Source organism: Cololabis saira, chromosome 21, assembly GCF_033807715.1.
Source record: "Cololabis saira isolate AMF1-May2022 chromosome 21, fColSai1.1, whole genome shotgun sequence".
Taxonomy (NCBI): domain Eukaryota; kingdom Metazoa; phylum Chordata; class Actinopteri; order Beloniformes; family Belonidae; genus Cololabis; species Cololabis saira.
The window spans coordinates 16,202,449-16,217,865 of NC_084607.1; the positions used below are offsets into that span (position 1 = coordinate 16,202,449).

At 41.8% G+C, this 15,417-nt stretch overlaps 1 protein-coding gene across 3 annotated transcripts; it reads right to left on the reverse strand.

Moving 5' to 3' along the window:
* Positions 1-376: 376 nt before the first annotated feature.
* ezh1 (enhancer of zeste 1 polycomb repressive complex 2 subunit) lies at positions 377-13,152 on the reverse strand. 3 transcript variants are annotated; one of them, XM_061711774.1, is made up of 20 exons: positions 12,773-13,152; positions 11,173-11,365; positions 10,899-11,024; positions 10,385-10,507; positions 9,950-10,067; positions 9,498-9,752; positions 8,976-9,078; positions 8,576-8,739; positions 7,282-7,373; positions 7,011-7,173; positions 5,769-5,956; positions 4,363-4,454; positions 4,226-4,254; positions 4,011-4,136; positions 2,723-2,901; positions 2,513-2,608; positions 2,334-2,415; positions 2,162-2,242; positions 1,985-2,069; positions 377-1,839 (listed from the first exon to the last, which is right to left on the reverse strand). In XM_061711774.1, the coding sequence occupies exons 2-20, from the start codon at positions 11,359-11,361 to the stop codon at positions 1,779-1,781; spliced, it is 2,352 nt and encodes a 783-aa protein (XP_061567758.1). In that variant the 5' UTR covers positions 11,362-11,365; positions 12,773-13,152; the 3' UTR covers positions 377-1,778. The 3 variants fall into 3 exon arrangements, with proteins under 3 accessions (XP_061567758.1, XP_061567757.1, XP_061567759.1); XM_061711773.1 differs by having other exon boundaries at positions 2,162-2,245; XM_061711775.1 differs by having other exon boundaries at positions 1,942-2,069; positions 2,162-2,245.
* Positions 13,153-15,417: the final 2,265 nt, after the last annotated feature.

The following is a 15,417-nucleotide window of genomic DNA, read 5'->3' on the forward strand; positions in this document are numbered from 1 at the left end:
TGGTAAAATGGCCAGTAGAGAGAGCTAGTTAGCTTCATGTTGGGGGTTCAGGCCTTCAGGCAGGGTATCTGCTGACAATCTTCAAAAGTGACAAGCTCATCGTTTTCCTGGAGTTGACACTTGAAATAACATCAGCATTTACATAACAGAAATCATGTCTGAAGGGGAATAAAGGTTTGCAGACGAATCTGTTCTAGAGACACTTTAAGAGATTTTTCAAATCTACAGAAGTCAATCCTCAGAAACCCTGCCAAGAGTGACGTTTGTGGGATCCAGATGAAGAAGCACCGGAGTGATCACTAGGCAAGTTAGCTCAGACTTCTCTGCACCACCAAGTAAAAACTAAAAAAAGTACTACAAATGAAAAACACATCATTTTATTTTGGGAGGATTTCTGTTGTTTGTTTTGTAATAATTTCACTGTAAATGACCATGACTGTGTAAAACCAAGGCAAAGCCAAACTGTCATCTCAATAAAAGAAGCTTGAATGAACTTATCGGCATGTCGTTTTACATCAGGAGCTCGTAATGTTGCAGTCTGACGCAGTTAACACACATGAGGACAGGGAGAACATTTCTAATGTATAAAGTTAAACTTTTATTTTTATAGGCATACACTATAAACAGCATTGAAATCCATCGTTTTCTGCTCTACTGAGAAAGATCTCATTTAAAATTGGGCTTTAAATGTGAAGATCAACAGATGTAGTACGGAGGATGTAATAAATGTCAAAATGAACAAATAAAGAAAACATGAGAAACGGTGTTTTAACATTCACGTGTAGGAGACCAAAACATTTGGTCAAACACTGATAATTTTTACTTCTGTCATTGTCATACTCTTGACAAGACCACCTCTCTTGACAGGAATAATTTGGCACTTTTTCCTTCTTTTTAAAAGGAAGACGATTAATCTGTGACTATTTTATTCATCAATTATTTTCCAAAAAAAAGGTGCAATCACGTAAACACGTCAACTGTTTTGTGTACTTTGCTCCGAGTACCATCGATAAAATAAAGTGTAGGACGAAAAGAAGCGTGAGTCTTCTACACGTTACATTCAGTCAGTCGGTTTCTCATCTAGTTTGCCTTTTTTTTCTTTTGTAAAACAATGATAAAGATGCTTAATTATTATTATTATTTCAACCACAGAGATGTGGCACTGACTGCTGAAATGGTTGACAGAGAAACACAACATGCAGCCCAGCATACCTCCAGTTACGATACTGCAACAGGAGCAGCGCCTGTCTGACTGAAGCTAATCACACGTTTGTGAATGGTTTGAGAAAAGACAGAGCATGCATTTGACGGATCATCATTAGATATGCTGTATAAGCTTGCATAACTTACCGAGATGTCAAACTAAAGCCGGTCTACAAGTTCAGAAATAAGACTACTGAGAGTAACACGCTATATAATGAGTAATTGTGGCATCTTTCCTTTGACAAGAAACAAAAACAAAACAAAAGCATGATTTTCTTTTGTGCGGAAAGCAATATGAATTAGCAATATTTCCATTTTCAATAGTTTAGTAAGCTCGGCGTATAGAGTCTTGTACATAGATGGATGAGAGGGAGGCTGATCGCTGTCACGGATGGAGGTGGCGTGATGCTTGTACAGCAGGACCACCTACAAACAGCAGGAAGTGTAGAAAAGATGGTAGAGACAGTGACCGTTGAGAGACACTTGTCAGCAAGATGTGACAGCAGAGGAATAAAAGCTTGAGTGGGTGGTTTGAGAAGGTCATGGAAGGGTGCAGAGGGAGATGGTTCCCAAAGCTAAGTCAGGTCCACCTCCCGCTCTATTCCCACGTACTTAAGGGCATCGGCTTGACTGTATCTGTGGGAGGAAGGAAACACACAGTAAAAGGTAGAGAATGTTATCTAATGATGCAAGTTACTATCTCGCAATGCGCAGAGGCCTTTCTTCTTTTAGTTTTACTTTCAAACTGATGGAGAGTCACGAAAAGGCCCCGTGACTCTACCTGTAGTCAAAGAAGAGCTCTTCTCCTTGCAGGATCGCTCGCTTGGCAAAGATGCCAATACGATGGTCTCCGTTCACCATCACCACTGCAGCGGCAGGAAACACAACATCAGACAACAGAGCTGTTTTTTTGCTTTTTAAATATTCTAAATTCAATGTTCACATCAAACCGACGCACCTTTAGCATAGCAGTTGGGATTGACTGAGTGATTTGCGAAGCGGATTTTGTTCCCCTTCCGCGTTGCGTCCACTACAAAGTCTACTGAGAGACACGGAGTACATTAATGACTTCTTAATATGCTGTCGTAACATGACGAGCTCATAAAACCGAGGTGAAGAGGTATACTTGCCATTGTTCAAATTAAAAAGGAAGCTAGACATGTATTTGTCATAGATCCTTCCACGTCGGTCGGCTTCATCCTGAGAGATCAGCTGTTCACGGAGAGCAAAAATAACAAACATCAATCATTTTGAAACCTTGTGAATAATACATTTACCGCTAAAATCAGACCGAAGCACCCGGACTGACCTCGCCGCAGTATTCGGAGATGAACTCGTTCTTCTGGACAGATTCTTTGATGAAGGTACCCCACCCGGCAACATCTGATGGAGCCAGCAGCAGGTGCTTCAGGAGAATTCAGAATTAGATCACATGCCATTTGCCTCTAATTTTCACTTTTTATTATGAAAAAAAGAACAAAAAAACACCCTAAACAATCTAAAGTGTCCTCCAGTGTACCCTTTTCAGGCCTCTCTGGATACTGCAGTTCTTGCAGGACACCACTTTGCTGTCCCAGTGGTCTGCAGCACCACAGGTCATGCACAGATCTGGGTCACACTCCCTCACAGCCAGGTAGCAGGGACACTGTTTCGTGTTACACTGAGTCTTACACCTGCAGCCCGGGAACCGGTTCTGGCCTGCAAAACATTCAAACACAAACCTTATTCGAACAGGGAAGTTGCTGACAGCCTTTACAAGGGAATTGTATGCAGTAATACAAAAGTAAAACATTATACGAGTTATCAGAGAGCCCTGCAAAGATGATGAATGCTTCCACTTGAAAATGCAGTTGCAGCACAGCAGAGGTTCATCAGTCAAAAACCTCTCAGGGCAGATTTGCTGAGTTAAGATGTTGAAAAGTGTAATGTTACACCCTCTGGGCAGGTAAAGAAAAGCTCAGGGAAGAATAACCGAAATGTCTTTCCATTAGCTTTTCCTGAGAGAAAGCTTTCCACAACAAGATGTCCAGACTTTCTCCACCCCATGGTGCCTTTTAAACCCCCTTTCCAAGCCTGTGTGGGTTTTTTTTGTGCGTCTGTATCATCAAGCTTTGTTGAGCTGGAGCTGTTTGACTCATACTGATGGTGCTGTATATCAGGCACGGAGCCTGTCACATCCCTTTGATTTCTCTCCAAGTTTTTAGAGCACACACATGTGGAACTTGGGGCTGCTTCCTGTTTGGCCCGGGCTCTCCTCTGCTACGGGAAAAGGCGGGGAAAACGGGGAGGAGGAGGGGAGAGAGAAGGTGACTGAACCACAACAAGTGAAGGAACGGGGCAAAAATCATTCTCCGTAAACTGTGGCAAAAAAATGTTTACTTCACGTTTCCCTCTCTTTACTGTCAACGCTCCAGCAGGGCAAGGCACCAAAAGACATTTCTTCACTTTGTGGGCATTTCAGAAAAACAGAGCTCTGGAATCGGCTCTGCCGCAACAAATGTGTCATTGTGAATGCAGCTCTGCGTTAAACAGACACCCACCTATCCTCGCCAGAGCACAGTCCCTCATCTGACATCCGAACGCTGCAGAGTCCTTTTACATTCTGCAGATCTGCTCCGTTGTGGCCACTGTGGCAAAAAGGGCTTTTAAACTGCTCAGATTTCAGTGGAAAACTGTGGCCGTGACCTTGAGGAGGAAACTGCTTGCTGCAGTGGCTTTTTTTGTGTTCTTTTTTTTTACTTTAAGAAATAAAACCATAGAGTTTTTGAGAGATTGTTTACAGGTAAATAATAAAAGGTGACACTCACACTCGTGCTCACACTGGCAGAACTTCTCACAGAAATTCTGCGTCATGACACATGGGCAGGAGCTGTCGCACGGGTGGTCCGGGTGGTCACATGGCTGATAGTTGTACACCTGATTGGACGAGTTATCTGGAGCAAGAGAGGACAGAGCCCTCAGACCGGCACAGTGAGCTGCGTTGTATGTCAAAGGCCAGAATCAAGTAAAATTCACAATGTACCTTTCTTTAGCTGGATCTTTGCCCATAACCTGCAACATGGAACACATGCTTTAAAAACGAGGAATTCGCTTTTCCTTAAAAGAGAAAAAACTTCATCCGAAAGTAAGACAAATATAATGAAACAGGCACAATCTTGCCTATGTTTCCTTTTCTTCTTTTGGGGCAAAATGCCTCCGTCCTCCAAAGGAATGCGATGGATCAGAACCTCTTTCACAGCAAACTCGTACACCTGCGAGAGACGATGAGAAGCACATCTCATCCTGCAAATTCGTCACTCAGATACACAAGCATAGCCACCATGCTGCCTTCATTACAACTGTGTTGTGCAACATTGTGCAAGCAAGCAGGAAAAAGTGTTTATGATACAGAACGTCCTGCCCCCGCTCAGTCCAGCGCTTTCCAAACTACAGTTCAGATTTCAAAACTACAGTGCAGAGGTCAGTCGCACAAGGACACGTGCACCCAGACACACACACGCTCAGCCACGTTTGGCTGCCAAAACCCTTGATTTGGCCTATTCCCTAGGACACACACACATACGTAATGATGCAGCTGGGTCTGAGCGGTGCTGTGGGCAGGGCCGTCTGGACGTCAACGGAGCTACGACAGAACAGTCCAGACTCGGGCCTCGAAGGGGGCCAGTTTGAGGCTCCATCCAAGGGCCTCAACATTTTTAAAAGCGCTTCAAGATTGCAGCATGAAAATTACGTAAAGTTGCAATATGTTTTCTATCTTATGTACACCCTGAATGATGCAAAAAAAAAAAAAATGACACTGGGAATGTCTGAGCTCTTACATCATGAGAAACTATGAGAAACGTCACATCTGGTAAGCATCCCTGTTTATGATGCCACAGGCCTTTTTCTCTCCAGCCGGCCCAATTATCCACATCATAAAACCGCAGGCACGGGATGCATGCGTTATTACACTCGCACTGACGCAAATGCGACAGAAATCCTCGACGAAGTATGTTTTAGACGTTGTTTCAAAACAAATGTGCCTCACTTTGAGTGGGTTTTAGCTAGAGTTTATGGAATAATCCTCCAATAGCTTTATATAATAGTTAATAAACAATAAACAACAGATGTGAAAACTAAAAGACTGTTGTCGGTGCTTTCCCACAAATCCTGAGATCTCATTACTCAGATATGTTCTATTGTCTACGTTAACATTATCTTGTCACAGCTTTGTTTTATGTGTGTTTTTATAGTTTTCTGATTTTAAATTATTATTTTTTTTTTTGTACAATTAGTTATGTCAGAAGCTGGAATTTTAAATGAAACACCTCATTCGGACACACAGCCTCCAGCGAGTCTCTTAACAATGTCAGGTTGGAAAACTTCATTAAAACACACCATAAACTAGACATTAACACTTTTTTCAAGAGTTAATCATTATGTAATAATGCTAAAACTGCATAAAAGCATGCTGTAAAAAGTACTTAAGATGAAATTTTAATCAGAATAGGACCCTTTCCGTCACGGAGGTTAAATACAGCAAACTACACGGTTTGGAGAATGGCCAAGTGTGTGAAAATGATCACCTGCTTGCAGTTCTTGGTACCAATCAGGCGAGCGATGGAGCAGAAATTGTTGAAGTATGTGCCGTGCAGCACCCTGAAGAGAGACTCCTCGGCCCCACTCCACTGGGCCACGCTGCACGCCTGCTGCTGCTCGCCGTCATCATCTGCTGGACGCAGCTTGGTGGGTGTCTGACACCGAGAATTCTCTTCTATTTCACATAAACGCAGAGAGGAAAAAAAATTCAACTCTGATTAGGTTTGGCAGAAGGGTTTAAATCACACTCTCTGAGTCTGCACACATGTAACTGCCCTAGCAAAAACTTTTCCTTCTTTTGTGTTTGCAAAGTTTTTGACCGGTTCTATCTGATCTCACAGAAGTAGCACTGCTATTTTCTTTGTACATCCATTTATGCATATCCCTCACCGCACAGAAGGGACCATGAATTTTAACTTAAGCTTTTGGATATTCACAATTGATGCTTTTGCATCCACAGTTCGAGGCAGAGAGCCAAGTGTTGCCAGGCAACAGGCTGAATGCAGCTGAGGCCAAGCTCCAGCTCTTTATGCTCTTTAATAATCTGCTCAGCAATCTTTTTTTTTTCTTTTTTTTTTCCATATTTTCTCAACCCATGCGAGAGTCTGCTGAGTCACTGGCTGAACACCAGCTGTTTCCAGAGAAAACAGTGACTTTAAGCGAGGCACTGATGGCAACCTGAGAAGTCCTGGGTGAATTAGAGGGAGACAAAAGAAACGGAGGAGATTTCTCTTATTTCCCCCCCTGCTGCTCTCCACGTGAAAATGTCAATAAAAGAAAATAAAAAAGGGTGAAAAAGGCAAGAGGAGGAGGGGGAATAAGTGTTTTTGTAAGGACTGAAACATGCAAAATAATGGTTGGTTTATTTTACTTGGCAAGCGACGGCTGATATTGGGGGGAGATGTGAGAGGAGAGACTGAGGAGAAAGCAGGATATGACTTGAAAGCCATCATTTCTCGCCAAATTTCCTTTTTTTAAAAGAGGAGCAGTCAGTCAGGCCAGACAGCCCTCCAGAACTATGATTCAGACTCTCAGGAATACATGAAAACAAATAGTATGTAGTTTATAAACCCACAGGGCAGACAGCCGTAATTGCATTACCAGAAATGACCACATTATTACATTTGTTTAAGAGCCGCTAAGACGGTAAATGTTTTTGTGGTTCCAGAAGGAAGAAAAAAAAAAAGAAGAAGATTCTGCGTGTGATCAGTGATCAGTGATCAGACTACCTGAGGAGGATGTGGTTTCATGATCACTGTCACCCTCCTTGGCTTCTTCGGCTGACCCAGATGGTCCAGGACAACTGGAGCTGATGTGACGCTGCTGCCGCCGCCGCCTGCGAGACTTCTGTGACCTTAACATATTCTGATCCACAAATTCCTTAGCCCCTTTCTGCAGTGATCAGAGGCAGGAAAAAGAAATAGAAATATGATAAGCAACCAAACAGGCCCTGCTATTGAGTATAAAATGAATGAAACAGATGTGAAACTGAGGGCATACCTCTAACAGGAAGCAGTCCACACCGCATGGTTCAGTCTCCATGCGGATCTCCTTACTTTTCCTCTTGTAAACATTGGGTGTAGCTCGAAAAGCTTCATTAAGAGAGACAAACATCTTTTTTTACTACCTATTGTTGATTATGATACATATATTATGATAATCATTTTACTAAAAAAACCAAAAAAAACGGCTTTAAAAGTCACCGTATAATCATAACCAGTACTGGAGTTGAGGGGGGATGAGGGGGGATGGCATCCCTCCCTGAAATAAAAACGGTCCAAATCATCCCCCCTGTAAAACTGCCATCCCCCCTTTCCATCCCTTATGTAATTTCATCAATGAATGTGGAATTACTGCTATTTCAACATTTAGAGTCATTACCAGAAAAACAACACCAGAAAAATAACTTATTTGACAATTTTCACCTGTTTCAAGTACATTTTCACTTGAAATAAGTAGAAAAATCTGCCAGTGGGACAAGATTTATATTCTCATTACAAGCAAAAAAATCTTGTTGCACTGGCAGATTTTTCTACTTATTTCAAGTGAAAATCTACTTGAAACAGGTGAAAATTGTTGTTTTGTCCAGTGATGAGTCTTGTTTTAAGTGTAATAAGATTTTATTTTACTAAAATGAGACATTTTAACCAGAATTAGGACAAATATTCTTATTTTGAGTTTTTGCAGTGATCCATTTTACTTATCCTGTGAAGGACAGAGTCATATTGATAAGTTCAAGAAAACTGTGGATATCCAGTGGATATTTAAAGCTTACAGAAGGCTGCATTTATATGTAAATGTCTGTAAGATCATGTAAGTATTAAGATTGATGTGTCAGGTTGTTCTCCTGTTCCTTCTAACTTAAATAGAAGCAAAATAACAAGAACAGAAACTTTTTGCATGCTTCATTTGAATTTGTTCTAACTTGTTGTTTAACTTGTCTTTCTTTTATATTTTTAGCCGGGGGACTGCCAATGGAAACTAGCTCTGTAGCTAAAATTGGGTGCATTTGCATTTTTAATTCTAAATGTATATGAATGTACACTGTCCCTTCCCAAATAAACTGAATTGAATTGAATTGAATTGCATTTAACTGCTGCTATGTCATTCCTGCAGTATTTCTGCAGGTGTTTTGGTCAGTGCTATTATTTGTAATATATTATATTATTTGTAATCGGCACAAATTATCTGTCCCCATATGATAAAATCCACCATCCCCCCTGATTTCTTTTTACAACTCGAGTACTGATCCTAACACATGTATTTCAGAACAAGGACAAAAAAAGCCCATTACGGTGGAGGAAACAGTCGTATTTGAAACACCGTCGGCAGAAGAGCGTGTGGAAGGAGTGCAGCGACTGCTCCCTTTGCACAGACTTTGCAAAAGGTCCGTCCAGGTTGGGGGTGCAGAGCGGAGGCAGCTTCACCGGGCTGGGGGGCTCCAGTAGGTCCTTGTACCTGTGGAGAATGTGGAGAACGCCTCAGTCATGTAATGTTCATTCATTAGTGTCACTTTTAAAGTCTCCAGGCTCTTTCATATGTTGATGCAACTGCTACTGAGAGTCAGAGAGCCTGACAGGGTGGTGCCATTCTTACTCTACCCACTGACAGCCAACATCTCCATGGTGAACTCTTAGCAACAGTCTCATCAGGTTCGTGCATGCAGATCCTTGTATTGAGAGCACTTTTCTTACTTTTCCTTCAGCTCCTCTGTGGTGCCTTTGTAGGGGAACATTGACGCGATGGCTGTAAATATCTTATCGCTGGGGATCCTCTTACTGTTGGTCAAATCTCTCACTTTGGAAGATATAAAAGAGAGAGAGTGTTATACAAATAACTAAGATGTGTGCACAGATCAGGTGATGACAGGTGTTTGTTTTGTTACATCCTTATTATTTGCATGCGCTTGACTGAATGGAACTATTTCACTATTATTAAGTATTGTCAAAGCATGTATACGCAGCTTAACTTCACATACAGGCTGGAAAGGGAGGTTACTTGATTCTGTATTTAATGCTGCAGCTTATCAATGTATGGACAAACGGGCTCCCCCACACACAGGGACTAAACAGGAAAACAAGGGCAGCAATGCCAGAGGAAGAGCTGCTGTGGCACGGTGACCTTGTGGCAGCTGTGCAGAGCACTGGGAGGAACAGTACGAGCCTTGTTCACGCCGAGCCACTGTAAACACAACAGATGCACGACTCAAAGCTCACCCTCGGTTGTACTTTTCCTTTTCCTCCTGATGAATGCTCCACTTTTAGTCTCTTCTGAACCCTCCACCGAGCTCCTCCTCATCATCCTCTCTTCCTCTTTCTTGCCTGCAGCCTCCGCCGCTGTTGCTGCTGCTGTTGCTGCCGCTGCTGCTGCAGCTGCTGCTGCTTCCTCCTCTTCTTCCTCCTCATGGTCAGAATACTGGCTCAAGGCATCCACTAGCTCTTTAAAGATCTCGTCACTGATGAAGCCCCCCTCTGGGACACAATCAGCATGTCAGAACTTTAAAAACGGTCAACACACATTTCTTAAATATCTCATGTAGCTCAACAAATAATCCAATTCTACTAGAATTATTTCACATGAATTGAATGTTCAATGTAAAGCCAGACTGACAACAGACCGATAGGATGACTGATTGCATAATTATAGGAACTTAATGTATAACACAAACCTCTATCGCCATGGACACCATCATAGTTGTCAATGAGCTCCTCCAGGAAGGCTTCATCCTGTTCCAACACCTCATCACCCATGTAGGGGATGTTGTGGAGGAACGTCTCATCCTCCACCTGGAACACAAAAACACATGTAAAGATACGTATGAAGCTGCCTGCTGTCAAATGTCACAACAACACCAGAGACACTTTCAAGGGTGTATAGAAGAGACCAAAATGTCAATGCAATCATGTTTGTACCCAATAATTCTTCAATTGATCACATGGTCATCCACTTGGATTTGTATTACTCCCTATAGAAACATGTAGCTTTACATAAAGTAAAATAAAATCATCCAAACCAAGCTGAGCCAGCTACCAGGAGCCAAGCGCTCGATGAAGACAGTATATAAAAATATACATGTTCAATGATGTTAATAATGACTTCATACCATGAAGTTGTGCTGCAGAGGTGACCAAGAGTACATGAAGGGAATCCCCGCCACGGTTGACAGCGGTCTCATGGCAATGGCTTGAGCTTTGAATTCTGGGAAGCCGAACTCCACAGTACACATCTGAAAGAGAATCAGAAGTGGGGGCGGTGCTGATGATACAAACCGCAGAATAACTGGGTGATTTTCTAACATGTTAAATCAAATACAGATGCTCTTTAATATCAGACAGGGGGATGAAAAAAAAAAAATACAATGTAGTGGTCTCAACAACATGTGTGAAGAGAAAAGTGATTTTATGAGCCAAGACCGGCTGCTTGATGAGCTCCCAAAGGTCCGCTATTCATCGTTAGACTGCCACATCATCCAACTCAACGCGATGGACATTAAAGAGTTTGTTTAAAGTTCAATCACATGGTAAAAACATAGACAGACCACTGGATGACCCGGAGCAGCTTGGATACAGCTGGGTAGTGCAGGCTGTAATTTCTCCCACAATCATACACACACACACCTTCTTATTGGCCAAAGCTCCACCAGGAACTGACAGAGGGATGGTCTGAATCCTAAGCTTGGACCACTCTGTGTTCAGGAGATTTGTCTGCTGGTCAATCTTTTGGCGGTTGGACATGAACAGGGCCTGGAAGGAAAGACAAAAGAAGGCTGTCACACGAGACAACAAATATATACTTCACATAAACATACACACCGAGCGCTGCATGTGAAACCATGACCACAAACATAAACTGAACTCCTCAGTGCTCCACCAGTCAAATGTCTTGACCCACCTTGACCTCATCTGCTTTTTTAAGGCGCTTTAATTGGCGGAGGCGCATGTACTCTGACTTAACCCTGCGTCTCCACTCCAACAGGCTGCGGGTAGGGGCAAAGGAGCAAAGCTGAGGTCTTGGAGCTGATGGTGCAACGGTGGCGCCAGAGGCTGAGGCTGCTGAGGCTGCAGAGACTGCGTCCTCCATGATTCTTTAAAATATAAAAAAAAAGCAAGGATAAGTTTGGCAGACAAGTCTAATTTCATTTAAAATGCAAGTCTGACTGTTTTCATCAGTCTGTGACAGCACCTACTATTAATAACGACATCTAGAATTAACTTTTTTTTTTAGTTTAGTTTAGTTTAGTTTAGTTTATTTTCGGTCATGACACAAAAAATAAATAAATAAATAAAAAACCAAGAATAAAACTGACAACAAGAAAATGTTCAATTGTTCAAAGAAAACATAACAAAGAAGTTTCCAGTATACAAATAAACAAATAACATCTAGACCGAAAAAGGGGTAGGCTGAAGCAAAGCTTATTATTTGCCTACCCTCAAAAAGATTAATTAATCTAATAAAATAAAAGCAAAAAGTAAGAGAAAGACTGCCCGTAAAACAAATTGCCTCTGTAGGGATAACAAACATTCCTCAAAAAATAAAAAAGATTTTTAAAATAAAGGTGCAGTCTACATGTTACCATCATCCTTAAAAAATCAAAGCAAATCACCAATTAAATAAATACCCAAATCAACATCAAGTCACTCATTAATTTAATATAAGGAAATCATCCCTCTTTTCAATGTTTTTTTAAATAAAGTTAAAGTTCTACATAATTTCAAATCTATATCTAATTTATTCCATACATCCACCGCTGCCACTTGTAGTACTTTGAAAATGCAGTAGTTTTATTTTAATATGTTTACACTGCATTTAGTAAGCTAATTATTTCTGAATTAGGCCTGCTTATGGTATTATATAATCCCCCTTTTTACAAAACATTGCACTTCCCTAATAAACCTCACTGAGTCCGTCCGTAAGAGCGCCCCCCTCTGTTAGGAAAACAACATTGACATCCATGGGTGAAAAAAAAAAAAAAAAACCTCCCACACCTATGTCTTAAAATGCTTCAAGTAGTCTGTTGGTCTTTATAAGAGGGGGGAAACTGACCAAACGACAGCCAAACAAGCCTGTAATATGTGTGCACCAACGTGCGTATTTAGGAGCATCCACACTGCTGAGGAGTGGGCGTGCCTCGGCTCAGCAGAAAAGTGCGTAGTACAGTTTTTACAGTGTTTCATAACCGCCTGGGAATATCAACTTAAACGCACGAGCCGAAACACTAACAAAAATAAGCAGAAAAGCAAAAACCGAGCTGGAGAAACGGCAGTAGTGGCTTTTCCCCCTCCTCCTCCCCTGGCCGACGGAGTGTCCGCACGTTTCCGCACGGACGTGAAGTGCGCTGCGTCTGGAGGGCGCAGCTCTCGGGGCTATACGCTGTATTTTATCCGTTTAAATGTAGAAAACACTTTAAAAGACTTGCGCACTCGGATTCACAATGACCGAGCGTTATTCTCGCCCGAGCTCGTTCAGATCCAGTGTCGCAGTTATTAAATACCTTCAAATCCACGTCTTGCGTCCCGTTGGTTGCGACAGCAGCATGCGACGCTATCAAATCCGTCCGTGCTCTTTTTTTTGGGAGGGTGGGGGGGATCCAGAGCGATCTAAGGGTGTCTTTGCAGTGGATCTGACGCAAATGTCGTCTCCAAGCGGCGTGGGGATCTCAGAGAAATCCCAGCGTGATCCATGGGCATGCTGCTCGAGGTTGTTGTTGTGGTCGCTCGCAAATAGCTGCGCACTTGGCTTGGTTGAGCCAACCCGAGCTGGAGAGGGTGACGTCTTTATTATGATCACAGCCTTTCCAAGCAGAGGAGCTACAATTTATGACTATTCTGCATCCTGGGAATAAAAAGTAGCGTGGAGCAGCCACAGCACAGCCATTACTCACACACACACGCACACACACATACACAGGAACTGATGCAACTATCCCAAACGCTATCTAAATCCACGCTGAACGCTCCGAACGGTTTCTTATAATATAGGCTATTTATGGGAGGTCGGAAATAAGAAAAAGAAAAGAAGCAAGTTATAGTTTACAAGAACCGTGATTGTATGTATAGTATAACCAGTACTGTTTCCTCCACCGTAATGGGCTTTTTTTGTCCTTGTTCTGAAATACATGTGTTATGATCAGTACTCGAGTTGTAAGGAAAAAACAGGGGGGATGGTGGATTTTATCATATGGGAACAGATAATTTGTGCTGATTACAAATAATATAATATATTACAAATAATAGCACTGACCAAAACACCTGCAGAAACACTGCAGGAATGACATAGCAGCAGTTAAATGCAGCCTTCTGTAAGCTTTAAATATCCACTGGGCTTACATCTAATACATCAAAACACAGCAATAAAAAAACAGTTTTCTGAACTTATCAATATGACTCTGTCCTTCACAGGATAAACAAAATGGATCACTGCAAAAACTCAAAATCTTAACAAGAATATTTGTCTTATTTCTAGTTAAAATGTCTAATTTTAGTAAAAACATCTCATTACACTTAAAACAAGAGTCATCACTGGAAAATCAACAATTTTCACCCGTTTCAAGTAAATTTTCACTTGAAATAAGTAGAAAAATCTGCCAGTGGAACAAGGTTTTTTTGCTTGTAATAAGAAGATAAATATTTTCCCATTGGCAGATTTTTCTACTTATTTCAAGTGAAAATTTACTTGAAACAGGTGAAAATTGTCAAATAAGTTATTTTTCTGGTGTTATTTTTCTGGTGATGACTCTAAATGTTGAAATAGCAGTAAAACCACATTCATTGATGAAATGACATAAGGGATGGAAAGGGGGGATGGCAGTTTTACAGGGGGGATGATTTGGACCGTTTTTATTTCAGGGGGGGATGCCATCCCCCCCTCATCCCCCCTCAACTCGAGTACTGAGTATAACGATTTTGGCTAAAAAAAGGAAAGACCATAGCAATTTTCCTCATTAATTAGAAATGAAAAACAGAAAATATGCGCGTGATTTGGGAACGACAGTTTCCTGACATTCCACTGGTCTGACTGGTAAGCCTGATTTATGGTTCCGCGTTCAATCGACGGCGTAGGTCGCCGCGTACCCTACGCCGTAGGCTCTGCGTTGGTGTAACGCGGAACCATAAATCAGGCTGTAGGAACAACTGGAGCTGCGGTCCCGCTCTCCTCCTGCAGCAGGCGCCTTCCATCCTCCGGGTTTACGGGAAATAGTGATCTTGTCATTGATGGCGTCAGGTGGGCTGCTCAAATTATGATGTCATTCCTTCAGAAACGCGGGCTCAGGTAAACAGTCAAGAATAGAAGCATTTGAGCGATAAAAAAACCCCCCCAAAACATTGTGGTCCGCACATTATACTTGTATTTATACACCCAAGAATTAATCTGATCATCATTTTATTGCATACTTCTGCTCATATCTTATTTATTAAAAATAGGATGAAAAAAATGGTACACCGTTCAGTTCATGTGTATGTGCCACTCATGGATTATTTCAATACTTGTCTTCAACTAGTCAAACCGCACAAATACAGCTTTAATGTTTAATTTGACTTACCTGTTGGATCCAGACTTTGTTCCAAGGAACTGATTTCATTTTTTGAGAGTATCTTATATCTTGCATTACACCCTAATTATCCATCTAGTGTTTTCAGTCTCTCGTGACTAGAAATGATCCTTCTCTGACACACAAGATGGCACTGTTTTGCTACTTTTAACCAAATTGCATTATCAAGATAAGGAAACCTGATCTTTTGCAATACCAACATGACTGACTCAGTGTATTCCTGTAGTCACTGTTTTGCTGTTGCCCATCTGTTCCCTGCTGTTTATGCATTCCTGATTACTAATTACGCATTCAGTGAGCAAAAGTAGCTCTCTCAGATGATAACATGTTTTGCATCTAAACAGTGGTGTTAGCCGTGGCCAGTGCTGTGTTGATACTAAACTGTCAAAGGAAAGCAAACATGTGCCGGAGGATGAGTTTGGGGGAGTGGGGCTATTAGGAGGCGGAAGTTTTTAGTTTCACATTACAAACTCAGCCTGTTGATCTTGGCACCTGCCTTTGGCTCTTATTTCTTAAAATATGTCACAGGATATATGCCCTGTGACACGGGCCTAGAGATGAAAAACAAAGCACAGAATGGGTATTAA